Raw genomic sequence first — 27,164 nt, 5'->3', positions numbered from 1 at the left:
AGAGATAGGTGGGTGGGGGAGTTGGAGCCCACCCTGCAATCATAAATGCAGGTGGGCTGCCAAGTGCCTGAATTTTGATCACATGATCGTGGGGGCACTGCAATGGCTTTAACTTCAAGGACTGGCTGCAACTACCATTTTCTCAGTACCGTCGGAACTTCAAACAGTTGCTGAATGAATGTGTGTTAAGCAAGGACTGCTTATACATTTGTATTCAGGTGATTTACTCTTCCAAAGAGATTTCCAATAATTTTTTGAAAAGGAAAGGCAGTCTTTATTTTTCTATCTGGGATGTTTTTCCCCAGGGCTTAGAAATTCTAAATCTGGAAGCTGACACAATGCTTTTAAAGTTCTCTTATACATGATATTCAGGTTGTTAAGGAAATTTTCAGTCAGTTGGAGAGAATATGAGAGAGGTAGGACAGTGAAATAATAATCAGTAATTGAGTTTTGTGATCTTTGTGTTGTACTTGAATTAATTTTGAAGCAAGTGGAAATGTTGAGAGAAATCAGAATGTGAAGATAGGATTGTTCATTTTTCAGTCTGTGGATTGGTATAAATTTGATGGGGAAACTGTTTTTTATATTCATTCTCTTTATCTATTTTTGCAGCTGAAGTCTTCAAGCAAAGATAATCTTTTGGATGAAGTAATGAAATTTTTTTCTGAAAATGTTGAATTAACAGGAAGAGAGAAGCTAAGCAAACAGACATCAGGCATTAGTGGTATTGTCAGATCGCAGAGTGTAAAAAATACAACAGAATTATCTGATGGAAAGTTAAGTAAGCAAGAACCTCTTGCAAGGCTCAGTTTAAATAGAACAGAAGATTCTAAAGATCTGAACTCTTCAAAGACATATGCTGCAGGCACTAAGGGGAGGGCCAGGTCTGTTAAAGAAAATGTCCAGTCACAACGACAATCAAAAGACTGCAATCCTTATGCTACTTTACCTCGTGCAAGCAGTGTGATTTCAACAGCAGAAGGAACTACTCGGAGGACAAGTATCCATGATTTTTTATCTAAGGACACTAGGCAGCCGATATTTGTTGATCCAACTCCAGCTACAGCTGACCAAAGTGTTATAACATCTTCGAGTGAGTACAATCCTCAACAACAATCTTCTATTTTTTATTATACTCATGATAATGCAGTTACTGTATCAGAAAATGACTTGGCTAATATTACTACTCCTGATAGTTTGAATATATCTGAAAGGCATAGCAATTCCAGGAGGAAGACCAAATTCATTGCTAAAACATTTTCTCTTAGTAATGTGTATAGTGATAAAGTAGGCATATCACCAGATATTATCAATAAATTATCTTCAGGTCATTTTTCCAGGCCATTTTTGGCACTTAATACTGAATTAGTCTGTAATGTTAGCGGATTGCCCCAAACATCTTTCTCCAGAACAGCTAAAACATTTGATTCATTGGTGAAATTGCCACAGAAGGATCACAAACTACCTTTTGAAAATCAGGAATCTGATAATAAAAAGGTAGATGTCACACAAAATAGCAGTAAACTTGGTATCCTCGTGCGTACAGACCCTAATGATAGTGAATCCCCATTACCAGTCGATGAAGATACCCAAACTATTTGGTATGAATATGGTTGTATATGATAAACTATACAATTAAGTAACTTCTCCTATACAGTGTGAATGGGCTTGAAATTTAGGATCTACTTTATTCATTAGATAGAAAAGAAACTACGTTTAGATGTTTTTTTCTCTGAGTAGGGATGAATAACTCATCTTTTTTTTCTTAGCATGTGAAGGAATGTAAAGTTATAGCCATGCTAAAGTTTGCATGAAGTATTAACTGCACTGTGTTTGCTGCATGCCTCATCAAAAACCTTAATGCAAGCTAACTGAATTTTTATTTTCTATTTGTTAAAAATATGTTATGTACATTACTGGATGCATGCTAGCTAGTTGCATGGTGCCGTGCCAGAAACAGTTTTTTTTTTTTTTACAGGTAATTTTAGCAATTACAGCAATTTACAGCAATTATTAATTTTTGGTCAGTTTCTCTTCCATGCAATTTTATGTGGATTAGATTTTAGGCCCAATCCAGCTACATTAAATTTTGACTGGTTTAAAATAAGAATTGTTTGGATGTGCAGAATTTGTTTTATTGTTTTATAATTTACAAATCAGTTGTTTGTGTATACACCCAGAAGTAAGTTCCACAATGTTGGTTTGGATATTTTCCAAATTAAATGTGCTTTATGTTGCTTTTTAGTCATATCACTTGACCTGAATTGAGGTCTTCATGTTCTTTCCCACTCCAGCTAGTCAAAAATACAAAAGGAAGTCTGCGTTCTAGCTTTTAATTTGTAATGTATCCTGAAGAAATGTCATAGTCGGAATAATTTAGTGTAACTGTTATTTTCATACTCAGTATGAACTTAGTATAAATTATATGGCATGAAGCCTAAATGGTGGCTCTGTTTTTGTTTAAAGATACATTCCCGTTCCATGCTTGAAGCATTTATGTACTCCTGTGTTGTCTTGTCTGTAGACCTACATCAGAATTTTTATTATATAGTATCATTAATTTTTACAGTATGTTAAAATAAAAAATAAAATGGAATAGCAGTATCTTTTTTCTTTTTATTAAATACAATAGCTGATTAGGAAGTTTTATCAAAACCTTTTAAACTGGCCCAAGATTCAGCAGATTATTTTAGTTATGCTCAGATTCTTGGTTCACTTGTTTTTCATTGTACAAATAAATCCCATGTTGTGTTGCAATAACCTTTACGTATTTTAATATGGTATCCAATAAGGATTCAGGAGATGTGTGTGTGTATAGCTAATGTTGTCTCTGAGTAGGTCTGGAAACAATTCCTGTCTAAAATACTGTAGAGTTGCTGCTTAGTAATATAAACTGACTATGTATGAACTGGATAGACTAATGGTGTTCCTTAGTGTAAGGTAGCCTGTGTTGTTATGTTACTCAAGAAACACAGCCTTAAAAATTCTTGCAGAATTACTTGAAAGCTATAAGATTAAGGAGTGTAAAACTCTCTGCACAAACTTAATAATTGTACATCTTGCCTTCTGTTATGCAGATGTCACTATAACTGGCTCACATTCCTACTTCTTTATAGGTACAGTGGTACCTCGAGTTACGAACGCCTCTGCTTATGAATTTTTCGTGTTACGACCAGCTCCAGCCCCAAAAATTTACCTCGTGTTGCGAACCACCTCGAGTTACGAACCGGATCCGCGGCCATTTTCCCTCCCGTGACACATGGTCCGCAGCCATTTTCCGCCCCTGACACATGGTCCGCGGCCATTTTCCGCCCCTGACACGTGGTCCACGGCCATTTTCCGCCCCTGACACGTAGTCCGCGGCCATTTTTGCGCCCCTGACACGTGGTCCGCGGCCATTTTTCCGCCCGACACGTGGTCTGCAGCCATTTTTCCGCCCGACACGTGGTCCGCGGCCATTTTTCCGCCCCTGACATGTGGTCCACGGCCATTTTTCCACCCCTGACGTGGTCCACGGCCATTTTTCCGCCCCTGACTCTCCCTCCAAGCAATAGCCGCCTCCCTGTCCTCCATGCCAGAATGGATTAACGGTAATTACATTGAACCTTATGGGAAAATTTGCCTCGTGTTGCGACCAATTCGAGTTGCAACCAGAGTCACGGAACAGATTAAATTCGTAACTCGAGGTACCACTGTACTTAGTTTGAAATTGAACAGGAAGGTCAGTGCTATTTCCCTTAAGCATGCATCATGTTTTGTCAGTTCTTTGTACCACATGGGTTCCAGAATACATCCTGAAGCTGAGACCAGGAATGTTGGAGCTGAGAGTCAACTTCCTGTCCAAACTCTTATTGACTTTGTGTTTTGTTTTGTTTTGTTCCTTCAAGTCAGCATTGATTCCTGATGACTGCCTGGACTAATCCCTGCAGGTTTCTTGGCAAATTTTTTTGGAAGTGGTTTGCCACTGTCTCCTTCCCAAGGCTAAGAGTGTGTGACTGGCCAAAGTTACCCAGCTGGCTTTGTACCTAAGGCAGGCTCAGAACTCACAGTCTCCCGGTTTCTAGCCTGATGACTTAACCACTACACCAAACTGGCTCTCTATTGTCTTATTTTGGAAGGTTCTAAATGTTACTGTGTACCCATAGAGAACCAAATTTACAGATACATTGTTTCTTTCTAATCATATAATTAGAATTTTTAGGATAACATAGAGTAGTTGTTGACATTGTCATATAAAATAGCACTAGTAAATAACATATTGAATATTTGAAAAACTTTTCAAAAGCATCCATTGCTTGTGAACATAAGACACTTGGATTTTTATATCTCCCTTCCAATCATCCTCTGCCCTTTTTGCTGCCAGGAAATCCTCAGCCAATTCTCCTGCCCTTTGGCCTGTTTTGGGATGGTATTCCTGCACCCAAAATCTCACTTTGGTAGGGAGTACATGTAGAAATCATTCTAAAATTACTTCCTCTACCACTTTTTCTTTGCTCCTTTCATTTGGCCTCAACCATTTTCTACCTAGGTCTTCCAGACTTGCCCACAATTCACAAACCCTTTCATGTTTGTCACACATGTAGCTCCTAAACTGCTGCCTAAAGGGAAAAGAGTTAATCATTCCTGTATAGGATTATCTCTTTCACATGATAATAATCCGTTACTTCCCTAGCTGGGAGACTGCTATAAGCCCTTAGAGCTCTTCCTGTTAAACTAGGGGCCAACCTGGCCACCCATTCACTCTTGGGCCATTTACAGGAGGTAGCAACCCTTTCAAACATAGTGAAATAGGCTTCTGTATCTTCCTTCTCCGTTAATTTAGGGATTTGGATACCTTTGGGTCCGCTTCCCCTCTCTATATGTTCAGGAAACCTTAGAAGTGAATGTGCCTCTCCTGGAGACTGGACATCGCCCTCTAAACTCTTCCCTCCTTGCCTCTCTCTCACTCTTTTCCCATTCTAACTTATCCTTCCTCTCTGTCTCTCCAGAGCTGCGCTTCCTCCTCTTCTTTAATTAATTGAAGCCTTTTCTCTTGCTGTTGTTTCAACATTTCTGATATGATATTGGCCCAAGTACCTGGCTGTTCCGCCTTCTTCGTTTTAACTACAGGCTTAGGCTGCACACTTGTCTCTACCAGAGTAATAGCCTCCTCTGTCTCCAAAGGAGAATCAGCCCCTTCTACCTTTTCCATCCCTGTTTGTTTGATGTAAGTTCTAGTGAGAGGTCTGGCCTCTGCAGCCAGAATGTTGGCTATTGCCTGCAAAGTCTGAGGTCTGTGAGGGCCAAATTCCCTTTCTTTAGCAACTAAGGTTTGTTTTCCTTTCATGCATAGTACTTAATGAATCCTTTGAGTCTGAGCCAATCCCACTGCTTACACAAACACAACCACATCCCCATCCATAATATCCATCACCACCTTGTGATTTTAATACTTCAGGTGATATGTAATCGTATCACAATACACCATGCCAGTGTCATCCATTTTCATACAAGTACCAAAACCTGCAAGCTTCAGATGTCTATATTTATTCAAAAGCATATTATCAGGTTTCATATCTCTGTGTATTAAGCCCATGGAATGAATTACATTGAGAGCAAGGACCAATTTGGCCCACTTCTCAGGCACATCATAATTACTCATGAGGTTGACAAGATCATGATCTGGCATGTATTCCATTGCCATGGATTTATAGGTATTGGTCATCTTGAAAGGCACTAAAAAGCTGAACCATGGGCCATTGGCAAAGTCCATTATATTTCTCTCTTCCCAGAAAAATGCTGAATCTGACCTTTTAAGCATTTCACATTTACTTAGAAGCTTCATGGCATAAGCTTTCTGTGTTACTTTATGGCAAACCAACTATACTTCACCAAATGCACCTCTTCCAATCACTTTAACAACATCATAATCTTCCACTTTCATTTGAAGATCACAAATTCTTTCTACAATGTTCTCATGGAAATTATCTATTTTTTCTTCCTCAGTGCTGGATAATCCAGATCAGGAACTAAGTTTAAGCTATCCAGCTATACTTCACTAATTACTACTACTATAGCAATTACAATATTACTATTTCTATTACAGCATTTCCTCTATACTATACTCTATTGTATAACTATTCTATAACAATGTTTTCTTCTTGCAAACACTGTTCTGCCTTAATTTCTCTCTCTGGATTTCTTCTGCTTTTTTTTTCTGTTACTGGCCAGCATGTAGAGTACTTGCAACTTTCCACATTGTGCTTTTATACTTGCACTTTTCCTTGCTCTGCCTCTCTTCTTTTCTTCTGGACTATCCAGTTTCTATGAAGGAAAAATGGCTTCTTTTATTTGGCTGCTTTTCCTCCTGCTGCTAACCTTCCAAAACTTGCACATCTCCTCAATCCAATCCAATCCAATCCCCTCCCCTCATTTCAAGGTTTGCAGCTTTTATAAGCAACTCTGCCATGCTGATGCTGGGGAGAAGGCTCAAATAGGGGAAGAAGGCAGCACAGGTGCCTGCAATTTTGTTAAGCAACATATTCTTCCACACTCCTCTTCTTGTCAATCACTAAGCAAAGAATTTATTTTCTTATTGAGTATGTACAACTCTTACACCCCAACTGGAGACAGTAGATGCTCTTTTAACTCATCAACCAAGGGCAGTCTGTTTTTCTGGGATTTGTTGCTTGATTCTCTTCTATTCTTTAAATGGAGCAGGAAGGAAACTGAAGCTGTGCTCTTCTTGGCTTTTAATAGTTGCAAACGTCTAGAATGGTAGAAGGATGATCTAGAGATTGGTCTGAGGGAGATCCAGTCAGAAGTAGACAAAAGTTAGCAAAAATAAAGTTCTTCAGAGATGGTAATAAGTAACCTAGTGCTAGTGTCTGTTTGGGTGAAAAGAACCATAACCTTAGCCACAGACTTCATCTGCCTTAATACCAATTACAGCTTACTCTATACTGAATGCATCCACTTGTTGCTTTGAAAAGAGGTTACTAAATATGCAAGAAACCTTAGTTATGAATTTGAGGATGGTAGATCAGTCACACATTTGATTCTTCAAACTGATGTCTTCAGTGCACTTCCAGAGTTTTACTGTTTGACACCTGTTAGAATTAAATACAAACCACAGTGGCAAAAGAAGCATGAGGTTGATTTGCTGAGAATGAAGATAATTATCTTGCTTACAGCGAAATACTTGCTTGAAGTGTTGCTTTTCCAAGTAAAGAGCTAATTTCAGATAACTGGGTTTTGCATGTTCCATTATCACCGCATGCAAGGATGATTTTCAGCTTTAAAATTTGATATAATGAATAAATCCTGTGCATATTCTTTGCTGATGTAACTGATTATATGACATAATTCCATAAAAGTTCTTATTATTTCACTGAAGAATTATATTTAGAACTGTTCTTTCCTGAGTGATAAATTCTCTGTTCTAATTGCAAAGAAAAAGTATTAGCAAAATAAATTTGTAAAAATATCAGCTGTATTCCTATTTTCCTTTCTTACTTCTCTCCTTAATTTTTGTAAACCTTGTATAAATGATACCTGCCAATGTTGTTGCAATGTAAGAACATTTTATTTTGACTGCTAAACAAGTAACATGAAATGCTTTTCTTCTGCAGATGTGGAAGCAAAACCAGAAAAAAGAAATTCAAAAAGCAGTTGTAGGGAGCAAGAAAGCTCCTAATTCAATTGCCCCTACAACATGAGATGTGGGCCAAGTGGTGAGTTTTTTGCCCAACATGTAAATGAGATCATTTTCATTTACAGAGGAGGGGAAGAAATTAATATTAACAAATAAGAACACATGCACACTGCATTAACAATTGTCAGTAGTGCTGGACTAAGTAGATTGCTATCTTGCCTATTGCTCAAGCCAAATGAGAGCAGCACATTTAATTTTATCTGCCAGGCAAGGAATATCCACTCTTAAATTTATCTTCTTTTCCCTGTTAAAAACTAAAATATTTCTCCAAAATTCTATCAGTGTATATATAGTACCAAATCATTATCTGAATATTGATTTATTGTTGTTTGTGTTTTCTGTATTGTATTGATATAGTCTTTTTGAAGCAGGGCTCATGTTTATTGTTGTGTCTGAAGAACCAGCTAATCTGAGTGTCCCTTTGATGATACTGTATTTTATCTAAATACTTGGGTACCCATTACATTTCAGTGAGAGATAGCAACGTATGATCAGGGCAACTCAGATTCTGTGCCAAGAACAGCAGGATACTATAGTTTGTATTATGTAAGCAGAATGCCTCTTAGTTGAAGTGCCTGCTATTTTTATTATTTTGCATAATTCTGTTCTTACTATGTAAAAGATGATAGGAATACATGGACCATTTCTTGTTACGGTTCGTAAAAAAACGTATTTTCAGTATATCTCTGCTGTTCTAAGGACTAGAAACGTCCTTCCAGTATTTCTCCTTACTGACTTTTTTCACTTTTAGACAGAGTTGTAGCTTATGTTCAGCTCTGTATATGATGCATGTATAAGCAAAGAAAATCAAATGGCTTAGGCTGCAATCCTATATAGAGAACATCAGATTCAACACAGTAGGAATCACTTCTATAATTTAACCCAATATAATCTTTGTAGTTTCTTACAACCAGAAGATGGTGCTATATAGTATTTGCTATATACATTTTTCCATTTCTTCTTGTTGCTGCTTAAACTGCTTCTATTGCATCTTGTTAGTTCTTCTAGTAACTACTTTTTAGATCTCTTCTATAGCTAAGCTTTTCTTACATTTTATCTTCTTCTCTTTCTGCTTTTTAATTGAACACAGAGAGAAAAGTGTCCTTCAGTATCTCAATTATGAAGCCTTTATTTCTGAAGTAACAAGGTGTCCGGCTATAGGAGTCATGCTTTAAAAAAATGTTCAAAGTTTTTACAGTCCTTCATGAATAGAGCAGTCAAGAAATGCACATCTTATTTCCTTGAATCAAGGAACTGTACCAGCAGCTGCTGCTGATTTTTTAAAAAAGACAGACTATATTGCACATTGCACTGTTATGATCTCTGAGTAAAGGAGAATTTTCATCTCTCTGAGGACCAAGGGTTGTGCAGTCTCAAGAATTACTTCAGGAACACAATTACTATGTTCTTGTTCCTTTATGAACATAGTAATCAGTTGCTTATTACTTCTGCTCTGTTTAGCATTTAGTTCTGTAAATCTGAAATGAGGAAAGTCTATTGTAAATTGTGGAATTTGTTGTAAATACAGGTAGGAAAAAGACCTCCACAAGTATCTTGTCATTTCAGTCTTATTGGTGTGCATGATGTTACTCTTAGGAAAACAAGAATGCTGATTATTTTGATGTATATGGCAAGAATAATTCAGTTAGGTACTTCAAAACATAATATTTTAATCCACTCTCAGATTAATCAATCTTTTCCATGTACTTTCTTTACCACAGAAATACAGCCATTGGGGGAGGGGACAACAAAAAGATGATAAAAAAACTATTTCTGAAATTTTGAAATTGAATTAAATCAATTTTGTTTTCAACAGATACCATCCAGAATAAACTTATATTAAATATTTAATGTATATTTTTAATTTGATATTTTGAGATAAATAATGGCTTTGAAAGTGTTTATAGGGAAAGATCATCATAAACATTTTTCAAGCTGTTTTTAATTACTTACTAATGTTGTCCTATTTTTATTTCTTATAATATGCATTAAGGCTGATTAAAATAGTTGATACTTTCTTAATATTTATATGCAAACAATACAGGAAATTAGATTTGGTTAATCTTTGCAGATGTACAAGGGTTTCTGGTTTCTATTAAATTTCAAAGTTTATTTTCTTACAAGCCACTAAATTATTAATATTTCCATGATATGTATCATATTTAACCTTATATGTTTTATTTAATCTTGTTAATGTATGTGTATCTTTAATCCCATTATTTGTATCTCAGCCAAATTAGTCACAACTAGAATTGCAATATCTTGTTTGAATTGGGCCTACTACCTATACATTGTATATTTTTTAAAAAAAGGGAAACATTATTATACTCCCCAGGATTTTGCTGACAATCAGTGTTATTTCTATTAGGTAACAATAAATTCTACTCTTTTCTGTGCCAAATGAATAGCAACTACAGAGCTACAGGGGTCAGATAAAACAACTAGAAATACATTGAGAGCAATACAATGTATAATCTTGTAACAGTTGTGCCTGAGTAGGTTTATTCCTGACCAATATAACAAATCAAGCCATTATCCATTCCTAATCTGGCTTTGACAGAAAACAATTAAATGAAAGATTGGGTTCACACAACCCACAAAGGTAAAGTATAGATGTGTAATAGGTGATTCGGTCTTGTGCACATCCAGCCAATGTAGTTAGTTCATTACACCGTACACACCCGGACAGTTGGGTTAATTCAATGAAATGGGTTAGTATGTTGCAAAATTACAGCCATAAAATTTATAGTGTATGATAGGCTCTCCCCAATTTTAATGTGGGGAAAAAACTTACCTTAGGCATATGAAAATTCTAGAACAATCTGTATTGTTTAATTTAGTCTATGGTAGCATCTCATTATCCAAGTTAGCTAATATCTATCAGTACAATACTTTTCATGTTTTAGTATTAAATGTGAATCCAGCTTGGCCGTATGGAGGGAAGATTCTATATAAACATCCCTATACTGTACAACATCTTCAATGAGAAGAAAATAAAATCACTAAAATTGATCATGCGTGTATAAATATTGGGCACACTGAAGGACCTGAAAATTGATAAACAATCATAGAAGGATGAACATAAAGGCCAGAGTAGATGAGCTTGTGACCACCTTCATTTCTCAGAAGAGTTCTTTGGAAATACAGGGCAGAAAGTCTTTCAGACAGTTCCAACTTACTGAATAGAAAAAGTAATTTGAACAAATAAATCCTAAAGTATAAGCCTCCCAGGTAGCATTGTCTATCTAGGTAAGAATGACATTACACTTAACTTGGATAGGTTCTATTCTGTCATGATGAAGAATTGAAAACTCAGATGGCCAAGAGCCAACTCACATGATCATGTACAGTGGCTATTTTACACTGTGCACAGCAATATGAGATACTTTCATTTTTATTTATTGATGAAATGTCTATCCAGAGGTTCTCAAATTGACTTTCATCATTATTATTTATTATATTTTTGATTTATACTCTGCCTTCTCAAGTAAGTTAAGGCAGCTAACATTTTTTTGAAAAATACAAAAGACAAATTCATATTGATGCTAAAATTAATTAACAATCAGGAACCTAATGAAGGAGATGCACCTAATGAGCATTTGACAATTTTCAATACCAGTACCATGAAAATACCAAAGCAGTTGTACTAAATCAGGTTAAATCTAGCTTAGATGAATAAAAAGCTGGCACTGAAAAGATTTGTATGCAACCCTCTTTGTAAAGAGCACTCTAATGTTGGGGCCTCTTCAGTTGTGCTATTCTTTCTTGGGTCACCAATGTTGTTACCTGCAGATGTGGAGATGTGGGAACCTGAAAACTCATCTTAACATTGGGCAGAGTGATGGTTCTAATCTTGGCAGTACATCTGAATAGTTACTAAGTAGCCCTACAAATATGTTTTGTATGAATTACCTTCAGAGTGTTTGCAGCTTTGGGGAACAATCGTCTACCTTTCAAGCATTTATTTCTGACTGCACCTATTTTCTTGATTTTTCAGTTTTGTATTTGATTCATATTTGGATTTGGATTTAAGTAGAGACACATTGTTTTTCTACAGACAATTTTAAGTAACACAAGTGACACTTCTCTGGTGTAATGAAGATGATCAAGAGCATAATATTATTCATGCAAGGCTTGCCTAGGAAAAATTAGTAATAGATTATGTCTTTTTCATGATTTGATTTTGGCAGTAGGTTTGGTTTAGCATTACAAGGTTATATATGTATATTTTAACATAATCCCTTGCTAAAACTGAAACTACCATCTTCTTTAATGAAGCCTCTGATATTTCTGGACAGGGAGTATGAGACTTGTAAGCTATATGTAATTTGTTTTTATAGCTCTTCTTAACAGATGTATTTTGTGAAAAGCCAGATGATTTTCTGTTGATAACTTAGGAGAAAAGAGCCTTGATACAGGTATTCTACAGGAAAACCAAAGCCTTGTTTTTAGCTTTCCTTTCCAGGGCACATTTGAAGAATATAACTGGCTTTCCTGATCTGTCTAGATTTCACAGGTTCTTAATCTAAAGAAAGTTAAAATGTATGCCATAGTTCTTTGTCCCAATTTTAGTTAACATGGTTAATAAAAACACTTTTTAAAAATATAGAAATCTGTAACAGTGTCAGAAATAATGTGTCACTTTGAAATCCCATCACCTTTAGGACTAAATGCAAGGGCTTTTTCTTTGTACATGAGTGTTCAGCAGTTGCAAAGTAAAAGTTGCAAATTTGCTATAATACAATGAAAATATTCCCACTCTGTTGCTGCTGATTGCTAAGGCTACAATCATTCTTTCCAGAATGCATTATTTCTTAAAATGTTTTGTATTTTGAGAGATGGCACAGCTCCAGCATGGGGCCAATGTAAGTTCTCTGTAAACTTTATTGTATTGTGTATAGCTCAAACATTGTTCAGAATGGAACTGCCTTAAAAGGAGAAACAGCACATGGCTGTGACACAAATTAAACACTGTTATACAGAAACTGTTATTTGAAGTTGTAACTTCCTTTTCTTATACCTATTAAGGAGTTTTGTAATGTTTGCCATTGTACACTACTTATGTTATTAAAATTTGAAACAAAATAACCTGTCAACTTTCTCTTATTTTGAAAGATCCTTGTTTGGTCCTCTAGAAGAAAAATCACTTTGCATATATAGAGTTTTATGAGTTTTCCTAAAACTCTGTATTGGAAAAAATGTATTACAATTTTTGGTGTGTTTATAGGATCTTTTGAGGAACACACTTGACCCTTTTGGAGGGGTGAGAGCCACAATGGAGTGATGACACAAAGTAGGTGGGGCCACATCACACATGATCAGGGCTGGGGTCTTTTCTCTTTTGTTCAGGTTTTGGGGAAGAGTGTTAGGTTTAGGTTTATTTATCTTATTTATCACATTTGTATAGCCACCCATCTCACATAGTGATTTTGGATGGTGTGCATATGTACAAAGTACATAAAAACCACAATTTAACATTTTTTAAAAAGCTAAAAAACAAGAGACAGAATGGCATCCAAGCATAGAAGAGTGCTACCAGTTAACTATCATACAGTCATCTAACAGGCTGCACTCTATCACAGGATCCCCAAGCTCATTGGCAAAACCAAGTTGGGGCTTGTCTTTGTGTGTTTGTTTGCCTGCTTGCTTTCCTGCCTAACTTTCGTGTTACACTTATTCTAGAGCTTTATAAAATTTGAAAAACATTAAAGCCTGTCTCCAGTTATATAGCATGACATGTTCTAGGACACTCAGAGTTCTTGTTCCTCTACTGCTTGGTCCACATAAGAGTTACAAAGAAAGTATCTTATTTGATTATCTAAATTCATTTTGGTAACTGAAAATAAACCTGCACCAAACAACTCAAAGGATTGTTAGCTGCTAATACCACCTGATTTGGATACATTATGCAAATATCTAGCTCTCTGGAGAAATCTATAATTCTGGGAAAGATGGAAGGAAAGAGAAGAAAAGGATGATCAGCAAGGGGGATGGGCATAATTACAGCAGCAATGGCCATATTGTTGAAAACCCTGAAGGGCCAGGTTGGGAACCAATCATCCTGAACAAGGTCTGTCTATGATGTCACTAAGAATTGATATCAATGTTGCATAATTTAAAAATAAAAAACAACAATATAGAGGAGAACTTTTAATAGAAATGTGGATAGCTCATGTCTGAACCAAACTTGCATTTTTGTGTTCCAGATACAGAATGACATGGAACTATTTTGTTCTGAATATCAACTGGAATATGGCTCCAAGCAGCACTGGGGGAGAGGATAAGAGTGGGAAAAAGCCAAGATGGCAATGACAGCCAAGGGAAGGTATTGAGAAGATCAGGTGGGCCAGTGGAATATGCAGCTAAGGGAAGAGATGAGGTGACATGGTTTTCTTTCTGCCAACCATGGCTCGTAGAACTTCTGGAATACATGTTTCTTTTTGGTTTCACATAAAAGCTTTTGTGCTTGGCTAAGGTTCTAATGAGGATTAAAACACTGGCATTCCCAACACCCATGAATCAGATATAATCAGATGTATTTAATCAACTGATTTATTAGCACAGTATGTCCCTGAAACCAGTTCCAATACAGATAAAATGTAAGTGATCTTGCTCCTAACCTGGGTTAGGCAACATGCAGCTCTCAAGTTACCTGTTTGTGGCCATGAAGATGAAAACTGATGATGCAGTTTCCTGCCATTTTAAAATGGGAAATGAATCACAATTAAAATCCAATTCTCCTCCAAAATCTTGTCTTACAAACATATGTTGGGCAACACCCTCCTCATAGCCCATAATTTCCCCCCAATGATCAGCATGGCTCTTGGCCACCAAAATATTGCACACACCTTCCCTTACCAATAATTTAGTGACTTTTTTTTCTATTACTTGCTTTTTATAATCTTTCTGCTCACTTGAAAGATGAACTGTATAGCAGATGTTTGCAACCTTTCTGAATGCAGGATATTGTGTGTGCTAATGCAAGTTCCAAAAGATACTCTGTTGGGTTATAAAGCTACTGGCTGTTTTCATCAAAATGCACAATTATAGGTTCATGTCCTGTGGACTTCAGAAATTTTAGGAAGTCATCCGGGTGTAGTCCCATAGTTGCTGCATTGGTCATTGGGTGAAAATAAAGCCTATCATGACCTCCTTCCAGAAAGCCAGCATCCAAAACAAAGTTCACTTTTCCCTCATCACAGAAAAGAGCTAAGGGGGTTGCACATCCCTGGCCAACTTTCAGGGTGTCCAACATGGCTGCTTCATCAGCAAAGCGCAGGTTCCCACTTCCAACACCCAGTTTCTTTGCCAAATCGTTTAAATTGATCTGTCGATCATGCAGAACTGTCACCAGCCAAAGGCCTTTTTTCTTCTTATCTTTAAGGAAAAGGTTTTTGCTGTGAGCTCCTTTTAAGTGTTGTACATATGGCATCATTTCTTCAACTGTGAATACCTAGAAGAGACAATTGAAAAAGTGTGACTCTTCCTTAAATGTGTTGGCTGCTACCTGTTTTTAAATTGTATTTAAACTGCGGTTTGCAGAATTTCCCCTCTACAGTGGTACCTCGGGTTACGAATTTAATCCGGTCCGTGACTCTGGTCACAACCCGATTTGTTCGCAACCCGAAGCAAATTTTCCCATAAGGTTCAATGTAATTACCGTTAATCCGTTCCAGCGTCCACGGACCACACGTCAAGGGCGGAAAAACGGCCGCAGACCACGCGGCAGGGCGGAAAAACGGCCGCGGACTGTGTGGCAGGGCGGAAAAACGGCCGCGGACCACGTGGCACGGGCAGAAAAATGGCCGTGGACCACGCGGCAGGGTGGGAAAACGGCCGTGGACCACGCGGCAGGGTGGGAAAACGGCCGTGGACCACGTGGCACGGGCAGAAAAACGGCCGCGCGGCAGGGTGGAAAAACGGGCGCGGACCACATGGCACGGGTGGAAAATGGCCACGGACTGCGCAGCAGGGCGGAAAAATGGCCGCGGACCACGTGGCACGGGCAGAAAAATGGCCGCGAATCCAGTTCGTACCCCGAGGTACGGGTTCGCAAACCGAGGTAAATTTTTGCGGCCGGAGCTGGTCGCAACCAGAAAAGTTCGTAAGCAGAGGCGTTTGTAACCCAAGGTACCACTGTATAAGGCCCAGGGAAATGAACAGGAACAATGCAACAATCTTGCACATTCCAATTTGGTACTACTTAAGAAATCCATAAAAATTCTAATTATGTAGACCAGAATAAGCAATTCTTGAACCTTTCTTTTCACTCCTAAAGATTATGTTGTTGAAATTTGGCAGCAAATTGATGAACAACAAAGGGGTGGTTTTCAGCAGGATAATCAGATTGACTTACATACGTACATAAATTGTTTTGTTTTTTAAAAGTTAAAATCCTTTCTCCTGCTCCTGTTAATATCCTCAAATCCTTGACATAGTTCAACATTACACAAATGAGTGGCAGCCATTCAAAGGAAATCAGGAAGCCTCTAAGCATATTCAAAATAATACTTTTCTTAACACTGGTTTTTTAAATTAGCCTATTTATAGTTTTAATTATTGTAACGTTAACAAATACTTAAACTGAACATCGAAAATGAATACATTTCATTTATTTGGGCAATCAACTGACATCATGGTTAAAGTCCCTCAATTCCTTAGAATGGCCATATTACACAGACCATGGTTTACAAACCACAAGCAAGCCATATTATGTCTTCGTGTGTAGCTTTGATTAGATCACCATCTTAAACCACCTTAACTGTGCTTTGGGACAGCATGATCAGTGACACAGCCATGGCAGCTTGTTAACCACAGTTTATAACTTAACACGTTGTGCAGGCCTTCCATGCCTGGGCTTAAAACTCCGAATGTTTTCTGTATCACTTTGCTGCCATCTAGCAGCCATCTCTATGCCTAGTGTTGGGCAGATACAACTACCAAGACTGCAACTTTATACGAACTTACTTTGGAGTAAGTTCCATGAACTCAACTGGGCTTATTTCGCATGCATCGACTCCGCAGTAAACTAACCCTCGTCTTTGGAAAAAAGGAGTGTTAGAAAAGGATTGATTAGCCACGTCCCACATGCGGCTTCTCTACTGGCCACTGCTCCCACCAACGCCCCGTTCCGTGGCTTCTCTACTCACTTCGGGGTGATCCACGCTGAGCGCTTGGATGCTCAGGCCCTGCAAGTGAACCTCCAGCGCCTCTCGAAGCCCCCCCACTGGCGGCGGCGGCCGTCCGGCCATTGCGGCCTCTCCCCACTTGCCGCAGGTCTTTCGGGCAGGCAGAGCAGAAGGCGGAGACGCCGCTTCTCATCTCGAGCAACGACAGCTTCCTTCCTGCCCTGGCGCGGCCACTTGCATCAGAAAGGCAGGAAGCGGAAGGCGTCAGGACTCTTGGTTCTGGTTTTACGGCTCTACCTGTTTGCGTTCTCCAGCTGGATGGCACCACCTGGCTGACCTTGTCTGCTTTTAAAAAGCTGAATCTATGGAAGACCACCAGGAGATCCCAGGGATGTAAGTTAGGCAGCGAAGTTGAAAAACATTCTGGAAAAAAGTATTCCATGTTTTGCCAAAATCACTATGTGGATTGTTTGTATGATGTTACTAGCAGTTTGACCTGGAGTGGAGTGGGACTACCTGTACTCTGGGAATGATTTTGTATTGTAGGCAACAATGGTATTTACTTAAAAATAAATCCCCAGTGACTTTACTGGAACTCCACAATTTCCCAGGAAGCATATAGGAATTGGAACCCTGGGGGTAGTTTTATCTTGTGTCTGTTTTGTTTTTTATTTAAATTAGCCTTCCCTGATTAGTGTCCTTGGCATCCAACTTCTATGATTCCCAGCTAACCCTACCATTGCTCAGGCTGACTAGGCATTTCAAAGTTGTGACCATGTAGTTACTGGAAGTCCGACTGGTCTTAAGGGAAGCTACTTCTTTTTAAACACATCTCAAAGAAATCACACTGGGGAAGGCTGATTTTAAAATACTGCATTCACATGCTGCACAAACAGCCATAGTTTGTTTAACCATGAGTGCTGAACAATGCTTACACCAAAGCTAGCCCATGACAGTCTGGTTTAGAGTGGGCCTCTCAAACTGATGGCTGGTGGGCCACATGCAGCCTTCCGAGTACTTTTCTGCAGCTGCAATATTTTGTAGGCCCTGCGGACTCTACCCGGTATCATCCTAAATATATCTTGCAAAAATATTATATATCCAGTAATAAAACCAATACTGGTGGTTCCAGTTAATGTAAAACTCTAGCAACCAAGTGGCCAAAGTAAAATTGCTGGTTTGTGGTAATGTTTCACTGTGAAGCTTATTTAACACATTTGTTTAATGGCATATCATCATACTCAGATTCATTTTTGACTCACAAGTAACGCTTGTGTCAATGTGAAAAAAGTTTCAATTTTGAGGCCCTCAGGTTAATGAACTTGTCCCCATGCAGCACTAATTATGAGTTCAGTTTGAGAGCTCTGGTTCAGAAATATGTATGAATCCAGTCGATGATTTGGAAGGAAATTTCTATTCAGTCTTTGTTTCTCCAGAGTAAAATGCTACTGGTAATGTTTGCTGGGGTTCATGAGAATTGTAGTCCAATGCATAAGGAAGACAATACACAGTGCCACATCTCTCTTTTCAAAATGACCTTTTCTATTAACTTTCATTATTACCTGAATATGTATAAATCATTCCAAAGGAATGGGCTCAAGTCCCACCAAGGCACCATCTTGACAGTTACATTTTTAACCAAGTGAGTTGTGCAAATACAGTCCATCCGTTTAGTTTATGATTTTATGTATATAGTTAACCACACATTAAAAGTGTTGTGAAAATAAAAACCAGGGATCTTCTCTTACTCTAAATGGGAAGTCTAATTTTAAAACAGAATAAATAACTCAAACTCCAGGTTTCATGTGGAGTTTCCTTTGCTGTTTCTTTGTACTACAGTATTTCAGTATAAGCATATATTTGAATAATATTTAAAATTGCATCTATCTTGTATTCAGGCTTCAGATGAAAACAACTTATAATACAATCTTAGGAATATCTACTCAAAACTAAGCTACATTGATTTTAATACTTCTTACTCCCAGGTAAGTGAGCTTAGAAGTTCAGCCTTTTTTTCATAATTTAGTTTTCACATTAGTATTTATTGCCAAAGTAGCACCACTGCAGATTTTTAGTTATGACGCACTTTAAAAATCAGACTACTCTATTTTTCATGTGCAGAAATGTGTACAGTGTCTTTTAAAAAATAACAAATACACTGGAAGCTTAATCATCACCAAGTTTGACTTATTAATATTTGCTTAGCAATATTATGAATTCAGGAGCAACACTTTAAATGCATATGTATTTTCTCTAAAATAACTTCCAGTTGGTTCAGTAAGACTTACTTCTTGGTGAGTATAAATAGGGTTGTAGCCTAAATTAATTTTATTATAAACCAGCCAAACAGCAAACCAAATACATGGAAGTGATTTTAACATTTAAAAAAATTCTGAAGTTGAAATACAAGACGTGTTTACTATGAAGCCCACAAAACACACTGAGATTCGTTTCTGAATAAACATAGTTAAGAGTGCATTTTAGACTTAAATGGATATGACTGAGTGCTTGGTTTTTATTTTGTTTGCTATTATAAACTAAGATACAATAAGTTGGTTTGTGTAAGTACTGTTAAAACGAATTCATGATTTTATCCAGCTCCCATTCTTTAAATGAAGCTTGCATAAGAAAACCCTTTTGAGACCCTCTTAGAATGCTGTTAGCTTTTTGTGTGTGCAGCAGGAGGGGTTTGCTAAGAGCAACAAAATGTTCTAATCTTGGGTATTTAACTGTAAACAGAATAAATTAGCATTCATTCTGAAGAAAGATAGATATTAAGCTGAATGGTCTTAATTGTGCATTCACCCTTATTTGGCACTGACTATAAAATGAATTGCATTTGAACTGGATAATGACAACAGCTGCTTGTAGTGTGTTTTATTAAATAAACCAATCATTTAAATTGTTATAGCAAGTGAAGTAAGATATAATAGTAACCCTATCAAACAGAAAATTTGAAAGAAAAATTAATCCTGCAAGGTCCTTTTCAAGATAATAAATATTGCCAAAATAAAGGAACCAATAGCCATGTTGTCTAGAGATGATGAGGGTTGTAGTCTGACAAATGAAGAACATTAGTTGTACGAAAATTTATTTACATCTACATACTGTTTAGACAGAAAAAATGAATTAATGACTGGGATCACATAAGCCATAACATAGTTTGATTTGTTTTGGCTTAGTGCATTCTGTAAATCCAACCATTGTGGTGAACCAGACCTTCATGAGTTGTTCAGAAACTCCAAAGAGAGAACTAGTATGCCATTTGGGGATCCTCCTAGACTCCTGGCTTCTGCTCGAGAAGGACTTTGCACAAATACATCCTGTGTTCTAATTGTGCCCATTCCTGGATAGGGGAGGTCCTGCTTATGATTACTCATGCCTTGGTCACCTCCTGTTTGGATTACTGCAAATGTTCCACCTGGGGCTGTTCTTAAAGATCACTCAGAAGCTACAACTGGTCCAGAATGCAGGTAGTTATGGGCATACTGTAATATGTCCTTATAATGGCACTGCTTTGCAAGCTGTATTGTCTCCCAGTCAACTTCCAGATGCAATTCAAGGTTACCACCTATAAAGCCATACATGGCACAGGAACAGATTGAAGGATCACCTATTTCTGATCGTTTCTGCTCATCCCATTAGATCTAACAGAGCGTGCATGCTTTGGGTCTATTCTATTAAACAATATCATCTGATGGGACCTAGAAGATGTGCCATCTCTGTCACAACGCCCACCCTGTGGTTGGCTACTTTGTCATTTAGTGGGCTATGCAAATACTGTCATAGGATTAATACTAGCTTATACTTTTATATTGGCAGGTCTGTAGAGCCAAACAGCTTTAAATCTTCCCAGTAAAATCAGCAAACACAGCTCTTCTCCCAGAACATCCATCTTCCCAATTTTTATCACTGGCTGGTACTGGATACAGAGTATTCCACCATCAGACATGCCTTGCTCTTATGATAAATGTTATTGTCATTACTTTGCATTTGTTTTTACAATTTTATACATAAACTCTGTGATCTCTTCTGAATGATGATCCTAGATATTTTTTAAAAAATAAAATGAAATAAGACTTAAATTCAGTGTTGTACATTCAAAAAGTAATCTTGATGGTATCAGTGATTCCATACCATTAGAGTTTCCTCTCAAATTATCATTTTTTGGGCTAATACTGTTACTGTCACTGGCAGGCCTTTTATTCCCATTAGCTCCATTGCAGATTTGAGTCAGTTTCAAATCTTACACTGTATGGACCTTCTGTCCTTCTGAAGACAGTATCATCTACCCATGAATCTCATCTTATGACTGAAATTTGCTAACACTGCCCAATTACCAAAATAATGATCCATATAATGGTAAAGCAAACAGAGCTGAAATATTTTCTTACTTACTTGGAAGCATATCTCATTGACTGAATTGGGGCTTATCTCTAACTAGATATAAATAGGATGAGATATTATTTTAACTTTGTATTGCAGTGAAACTTCCTTTAGAATAAATATACATTACTGTATCAACAATTTAGAGGAAAATAAGTCCCACTTATCTTGGTTGCAACTATTTCTAACCAAACATTGGACAGGTTGAAATAAAGAACTGGTGGCAAGCCTATATCTGTCTCTTTTTGATGGCAAGTAATATCCAGATGTTTCACACTTAAACATATACAAGTTGGATCTACAAGAAAATATATCAGTATCAAGTGTATTTGTTCTGTGTTTCAGCCAAACAACCATTCTGTTCATGCCCTTTTCCTGGATATTCCATTTCATTCCTCCCCTACCCCTTCTTTCTTTCTTTCTTTCTTTCTTTCTTTCTTTCTTTCTTTCTTTCTTTCTTTCTTTTTTCTTTTTTTCTTTCTTTCTCTCTTTTTCTTTCCTTTTTCTTTCTTTCTTTCTTTCTTTCTTTCTTTCTTTCTCTCTCTCTCTCTCTCTTTCCTTTCCTTTCCTTTCCTTTCCCTTTCTTTTTCTTTCTTTCTTTCTTTCTTTCTTTCTTTCTTTCTTTCTTTCTTTCTTTCTTTCTTTCTTTCTTTCTTTCTTTCTTTCTTTCTTTTAGTATTTTGGTAAACATTCCCCTGCTGATCTCTTTATCTCATTGCTGCTTCATGGCACGACAATGGGGTTTAGAAGAGAATGGGGAGCTGGGTCTTTTCTATGCCCTATTTCTCTTCAGTGGTAGAAGTTAGAGAGGTCCTCAGGTGCAAAGGTCTATCAGCAGAAAATCTATTTCCCTTCTTTCTCCCCACCCTGCTTCACCTGACACCCATAGCAAGAGAAGTGGGGATACAGAAGTGGCAGAGTGTATAGCTCTTTTAGTACCAGTTCTCTGATCCTGAATCCCATGGGTCAGAGAACTGATCTTCTATCAGATATCGGAATGACAGAGGTTCCCCACCTCACTCTTTCCCCCATTTCTTGGGCAGACAGAGCCCCTATTCTGCTTCCTTGGCAAGGCAGAGTAGAGTTTGGAAATGCAATCAGCACTTCTTTGTGTCAGTATACTTCCCCGCCAACTCACATGCTGGATAACAGAGTTCAGTGCTGCCATAAGAAGAGCCCCAAGATACCCGTTATTATCATCATCATCGTTATTATTCCAAATCAATTCACTTAAGGATGTGGTTATGGACTGTAACATACTGGTCTACTGGGACTTAGTAAGCAGATGTTCGTTGATTTCCCAGTTTAGGCCTGAGTGACTAGCCCAAAGTCACCCTGCCGGCTTCTGTGTCTAAAGGAGGACTAGAACCTGCCTTTCCCCACTCCTAATCCAGCTCTTTAACCAACACTTTATATTATATCCAAGAAAGGATACAAATTCTGGCAAATGTTTTAGTCTTTTATCCTTCCAGCCCCTCAGTCTACAGTTCAAGTTCTAAGAGTAGCAAGTACCCTGCTAGGCCATATTTCAAAAAGAAATATATATGAAAAGCATCTGTTAATGTAATGTATGGCTTTTAAAAATGCAAAAAAACCACAAACCCAACCACTACAATAATGTGCAAGAAATATTAGTCTGTAAACATGTAAACGCAGTAGTTAAAAATTACATGTTAGAAAAATAATGAAACTGCTTTATACTGAAGAAGACGGGTATCCCTAAGTGCACATTGTTATCGGGAGTCAACCTCGAACCAAAGCCTTAGTCACAATGTATCCCACTTCAGCCTACATCCAAAAAGCTTCTCCGGGCAATCTTTAGATTTTTTTTGTTTTTTTGTTAAGGGTGTCCTAATTTGTACCCTTCCATTGGCTCCGCAAGGGACGGAACCCGGATCGCTTTGAACCACGTGATCTGCGAGCTAGCCTTTGCCCTTACCTGACATGAGAGCAAGTGAAAGTCACGGGGCTTTGGGGACTGATACTGAGCATGCGCCAAAAATTGCGCATGCCCAATTGCCTAGACTGGGCGGGTTTGTGGGGGTTCCCCCACCCTTTTAGCACTGCACTTACATTTTTTATTCGTGCTGAACAGATTCGTCCGGAGAAGCAAGTAGCCGAAGACGTCACGGAAGAATAGTGTGACAAGAAAAGTCAGTAGCGGGTATTAACGCTACTGCTGCAAGCGGGAGGCGCGCGCACACGGCTTGGAGCAGTTGAAGAGAGGAGTGACTGGTTGAGGGGGGCGTGCGCCATCTTCCGGCTGGGCGGTGGTAAAGCGCAAAAGAGACGGAAGGTAATTCAGGCAGGGCTCGCTGCGTTAAAAAAAAAAAAAGACCACAGCGAAAGCCTGGAGGAGAGTTGGCTGTTCTTTCAGTGTCTGGACATCTCAGGGGTGGCTTCTTTCAGGAGCTGCGCGTGTGCTCCCTTCCTCTGTTTCTCTAATATTGTTTGCCGCCATCCTGCAAAAGGGTAGCTTCGTTGTTCTGTTACGCCAAAGAGAGGACAGATAGCAGCAAATATGGCATAAGGGGCCAGCTCTCCTAAGATGATGCCCTGAGTGTCATCTTACCTTCTTAGGGGATGCGTTTTATGAACGACGACAGTTTATAGGCATATCCCTTCTTTGTTAAAGTGCCAGATTCCAAATTTGACAGCTTACTATTTTATTTAGAGCCACACCAGATACGGGCTGCAAAAATCATGAGCACCACAAAATGGCAGCAGCAAGATACAGAAAGACACTTTGCGGCCGGCTACTGGTATCCTAATTTTACGATCAGGATGCATAAAATTAGTTACGACCTTTGTCTTTTTGAATACTGGCTTAACAAGTTTTTTACAGAGTGCAGCTTTTCTTTCCAGATAAGCCAAGTTGTAGAAGGAAGGTACAGCAGCTCCATTCCTCCTTTGCTTCCAGTGTACATCTTTTTAGACTGTCCACCTGAAAAACGTTTCATTCAAGCCCTGTCTTTTCTTGGTTACAGAGAGAAACATGAACTGGATGCCACCACTAGAGAATTTGGCCCATTTATACCGGGCTTGCAGGCAGCTGCGCTCCCTGGCACACGGAAAACAGTGGAAGTCTGTCCTGTCCTCTGCCTATCCCATGTGCCCAGTTCAGCTGCACCCTCTGCCCTGGCAGCCAGACACCACCTCACAATTCAGGCTTTTCACCACCAAGGAGGTAATTAACAGTTACTTTATTCTTGCCTTGAAGGAATTTTGTGTGCCTCTAGCTAAGAAATAAAAGACAATGTTGTTTATAGAGGGATCTCCACTGAAGCTTCTAAAGGCAAATAATGCAATAGAGATACATACTGTATAAATGTCTTAAACTTTCCAAACAACCATGGGCATGCTTTTTGCCCAGTTCGCCTTGAGGAAGAAGAGCAACCTGTCCAAAATGCATCAGTGTGACACAACCAGTTCATTACATTCTTTACTTTTCACAAATGTTTTGAAATGTAGTTAAGGGGAAGAGTTCTGGGTTCACTTGATGCTGTGCCCTTTTCAAGCATCAGTATTCTATTCAGTAAATGTGAGCCCAGGGAGATCTTTGCACACTGCTGTATGTGTCAGCTTCCTGGGAGAATATGTGGACTTCCCTGGGCACGTATTAAAATGGTTTTCAGCAGAAGTTATTTTGCCAAGCTTTAGTCAAGCCTAGCTTTGGTAAGGTAAGGAATTAACAGTTGGAGTAGAAAAGGAGTTAGTTCAGCTTCATTGCCATGAGCCCAGACAGGCAACCTTAGCATTTGGGGGGAGACGGAAGGTTGAAATGTGGGTGAAAAAACACATATGGTCACAGAACTTTTTTTCCCTCAGGGAGTAGAGAATCTTACTGTTTATTTTTAAAATTTATATGCCCTTTTTTAGCAATGATATTCAGAGTGAGTTCCAGGGGCCACAAAAATGGTTTTAGGGTTGGCCAATTTAGTATAGGAGGATACAGCCCTCTTTTCTCCAAGCAGTTGTATCATATTTCTTTTTTCATTTTATCCCCAAGCAGCTCACTGCCTAATTTGCAGTCCTAATCACCAGTATTCCAATACAGGTCTATAGCAGATGACATCACCCAGCTAATCTTGACTGATACTAGAAACTAAGTAGGGTTGAACTTTTGAGCAGGTATAGTTTCCCTCAGAGGAACTGCATTAGTTCACATCACTCTAAATCATGGTTTCTTGTTTCATTTTGGCTCAGTGTGTTGTGTGAACCCAGTCAATGTAGTTTGAAAAACATTGTGGCTTATTTAATATATAGTGGCTTAGTTTAAGTTCATATCTTTCATGAGATTCATGAGAATCCAGCCCCTTAGTTTGAGGCTTAGTGTATTATAGAAACCCAGAAAATGAATTGATCCAGTAACTAAATATATTGTTCTTAAATTCCATTGTAGAGAGAGAAATTGGGCAAAGAGAAACTGAAACCTGTACAGCTGAGAGCAAAGAAACAAAAGGTTGAGATAAGGTCCAGAATGACTGTGGAAGAGCTTGCAAAAGTGATGCATAAAGATATAGGTGAGCTTGTTCCTTCAAACAATGCATGGAATTTAAAAATGGAGCAATTCCTTGATCATCCTTTCAGCTGATTCCTGACTGAAGTCTTTGTGGTGCAGCTTCACTTGTGAATCTCACATATTTACAATTTCAAATGTAGGGGCATCTACTACAGAAAAAAGACCACAGGACACTGGCTAGCAAAAACCTCTGATTTCTTCCTTATTCCAGGTCATAGTTTCTGATCTTTGTGTACAGACAAATACACACAGTTCAGATTAACCCCCCATTTTCTTTTTGTATTTACCCTTCATACCCCTGCGCACCCTTTTGCACCCTTGTGCACCCAACAGCAGCCACCCCTGCCGTGCCCACACTGCACCTCAGGGGCCACCCATACACCCTCCCCACCCTCCCCCATCTGGAAGCAGCCACACCTGACCTGCTGCACCTTGACAGCCACCCATGCACCCTCCCCAACCCAGCAGCAACAACTTGCCTGCCTGCCGGCCTGCTTGCACACTGCCTGGAGCTCACAACTTCCTGACAGCTTCCCCATTGACTTTGCTTGTTGGAAGCCAGCAGGAAGTTGTGAGGGGGTCCTTGTTTAATGATGGCAGTAGGGAGTGCTGGTATTGCCATCACTAAGCAATGCAGTTACATGATGTTACACTTTACGACCACATCATTTAGCGATGGAAATTCCGGTCCCAGTAACTATAGTTAATATCGAGGAATACCTGTGCATGCTACTTGGGACAAATGCATGCTATTCCTTAAGAACATGAAGCAGGAACATGTGATAAATATCTGCTTATTGGAGAGTTTTGGAGCAGAGCTTAAGTCACTCATTAGCTTTTTTAATTGTTTCAGTATTTCCTTCATTTCCAATATCACAAAGGCTTCACAGGGGATGCTTGTACAAATGTCTTTGATTCTCTGGAGTATTTTTCAGCCATCTGCTTCCTGTGCACCTAAACTGCTTTCATCTGAAAACAAGTTTAAATTATAAGAATTTAGCATAGAAATTGTTCTAATTCTTCAATTGATTCCCTTTAGTCTTTTTTCACGGCATAAACGTATTTATCAATGTGGTAATGATAACATTGAAATCTGACAGAGCATCAAGGTATCTGATGGCTGTAGATCCTTGATCTTACATGACAAAGATTTTCTCCAGTTAGTGCTGCTTTATCGTAAGCCTGTTCCTTGGTTGGATCATTGCTCAATGAATGTTCTGTTTTTATACTCAGATCATGTGTATGAAGCCCTGCTGAACACAGACATAGATTTAGATTCACTAGAACCAGATTCAATCTTGGAAACAAATTGGATCAAAGACATCATTAAAAAATCTGGCATGCAGTACAAATGGGCTGAGCTGAAAGAAGAAAAAGTAAAAGAAAATAAAGACGTGGTTAGAAGGTAACATCTCTGTTTAAATGATTTCTGATT

At 38.4% G+C, this 27,164-nt stretch overlaps 3 protein-coding genes across 6 annotated transcripts in view; 2 read left to right on the top strand and 1 right to left on the bottom strand.

Moving 5' to 3' along the window:
* Positions 1 to 12,963, top strand: part of CCDC88A (coiled-coil and HOOK domain protein 88A) — a 100,978-nt gene extending 88,015 nt beyond the window's left edge. For 2 of the 4 annotated variants that reach the window (XM_007433420.3, XM_025169994.2), the window contains 2 exons: positions 613 to 1,093; positions 7,611 to 8,792. In XM_007433420.3, coding sequence (XP_007433482.2) covers positions 613 to 1,093; positions 7,611 to 7,675 — 546 coding nt within the window. In that variant the 3' untranslated portion in view covers positions 7,676 to 8,792. The other 2 variants (XM_025169993.2, XM_025169990.2) reach the window with 2 other exon arrangements.
* Positions 12,964 to 14,231: 1,268 nt separating this feature from the next.
* Positions 14,232 to 16,974, bottom strand: LOC103053147 (prolyl-tRNA synthetase associated domain-containing protein 1-like). The gene is made up of 2 exons (XM_007433421.4): positions 16,843 to 16,974; positions 14,232 to 15,146 (listed from the first exon to the last, which is right to left on the bottom strand). Exons 1-2 carry the CDS (start codon positions 16,942 to 16,944, stop codon positions 14,709 to 14,711), a joined length of 540 nt encoding a protein of 179 aa, XP_007433483.1. The 5' UTR covers positions 16,945 to 16,974; the 3' UTR covers positions 14,232 to 14,708.
* An 84-nt stretch (positions 16,975 to 17,058) lies between these two features.
* MTIF2 (mitochondrial translational initiation factor 2) overlaps positions 17,059 to 27,164 on the top strand; it is a 28,949-nt gene continuing 18,843 nt past the window's right edge. The window contains exons 1-6 of the mRNA XM_088149475.1: positions 17,059 to 17,214; positions 18,720 to 18,806; positions 23,303 to 23,503; positions 24,195 to 24,394; positions 25,610 to 25,730; positions 26,963 to 27,134. Coding sequence (XP_088005601.1) covers positions 24,203 to 24,394; positions 25,610 to 25,730; positions 26,963 to 27,134 — 485 coding nt within the window. The 5' untranslated portion in view covers positions 17,059 to 17,214; positions 18,720 to 18,806; positions 23,303 to 23,503; positions 24,195 to 24,202. The remainder of the gene's footprint in view (positions 17,215 to 18,719; positions 18,807 to 23,302; positions 23,504 to 24,194; positions 24,395 to 25,609; positions 25,731 to 26,962; positions 27,135 to 27,164) is intronic.

The sequence above is a fragment of the Python bivittatus genome, unplaced genomic scaffold, assembly GCF_059951505.1.
Source record: "Python bivittatus isolate LINGU-HERP-01145 unplaced genomic scaffold, Pbiv_v1 ctg000020_np1212, whole genome shotgun sequence".
In the NCBI taxonomy this organism is placed as follows: Eukaryota; Metazoa; Chordata; class Lepidosauria; order Squamata; family Pythonidae; genus Python; species Python bivittatus.
This window is presented reverse-complemented; position numbering and strand designations above follow the sequence as displayed.

Excerpts from the sequence above, each read along its gene's own strand:
- LOC103053147 (XM_007433421.4), bottom strand. The coding sequence starts at position 16,944 with ATGGCCGGACGGCCGCCGCCGCCAGTGGGGGGGCTTCGAGAGGCGCTG. Across the intron at positions 15,147-16,842 it reads TCAGCGTGGATCACCCCGAA|GTATTCACAGTTGAAGAAAT; the intron begins GTGAGTAGAGAA and ends TGTCTCTTCTAG.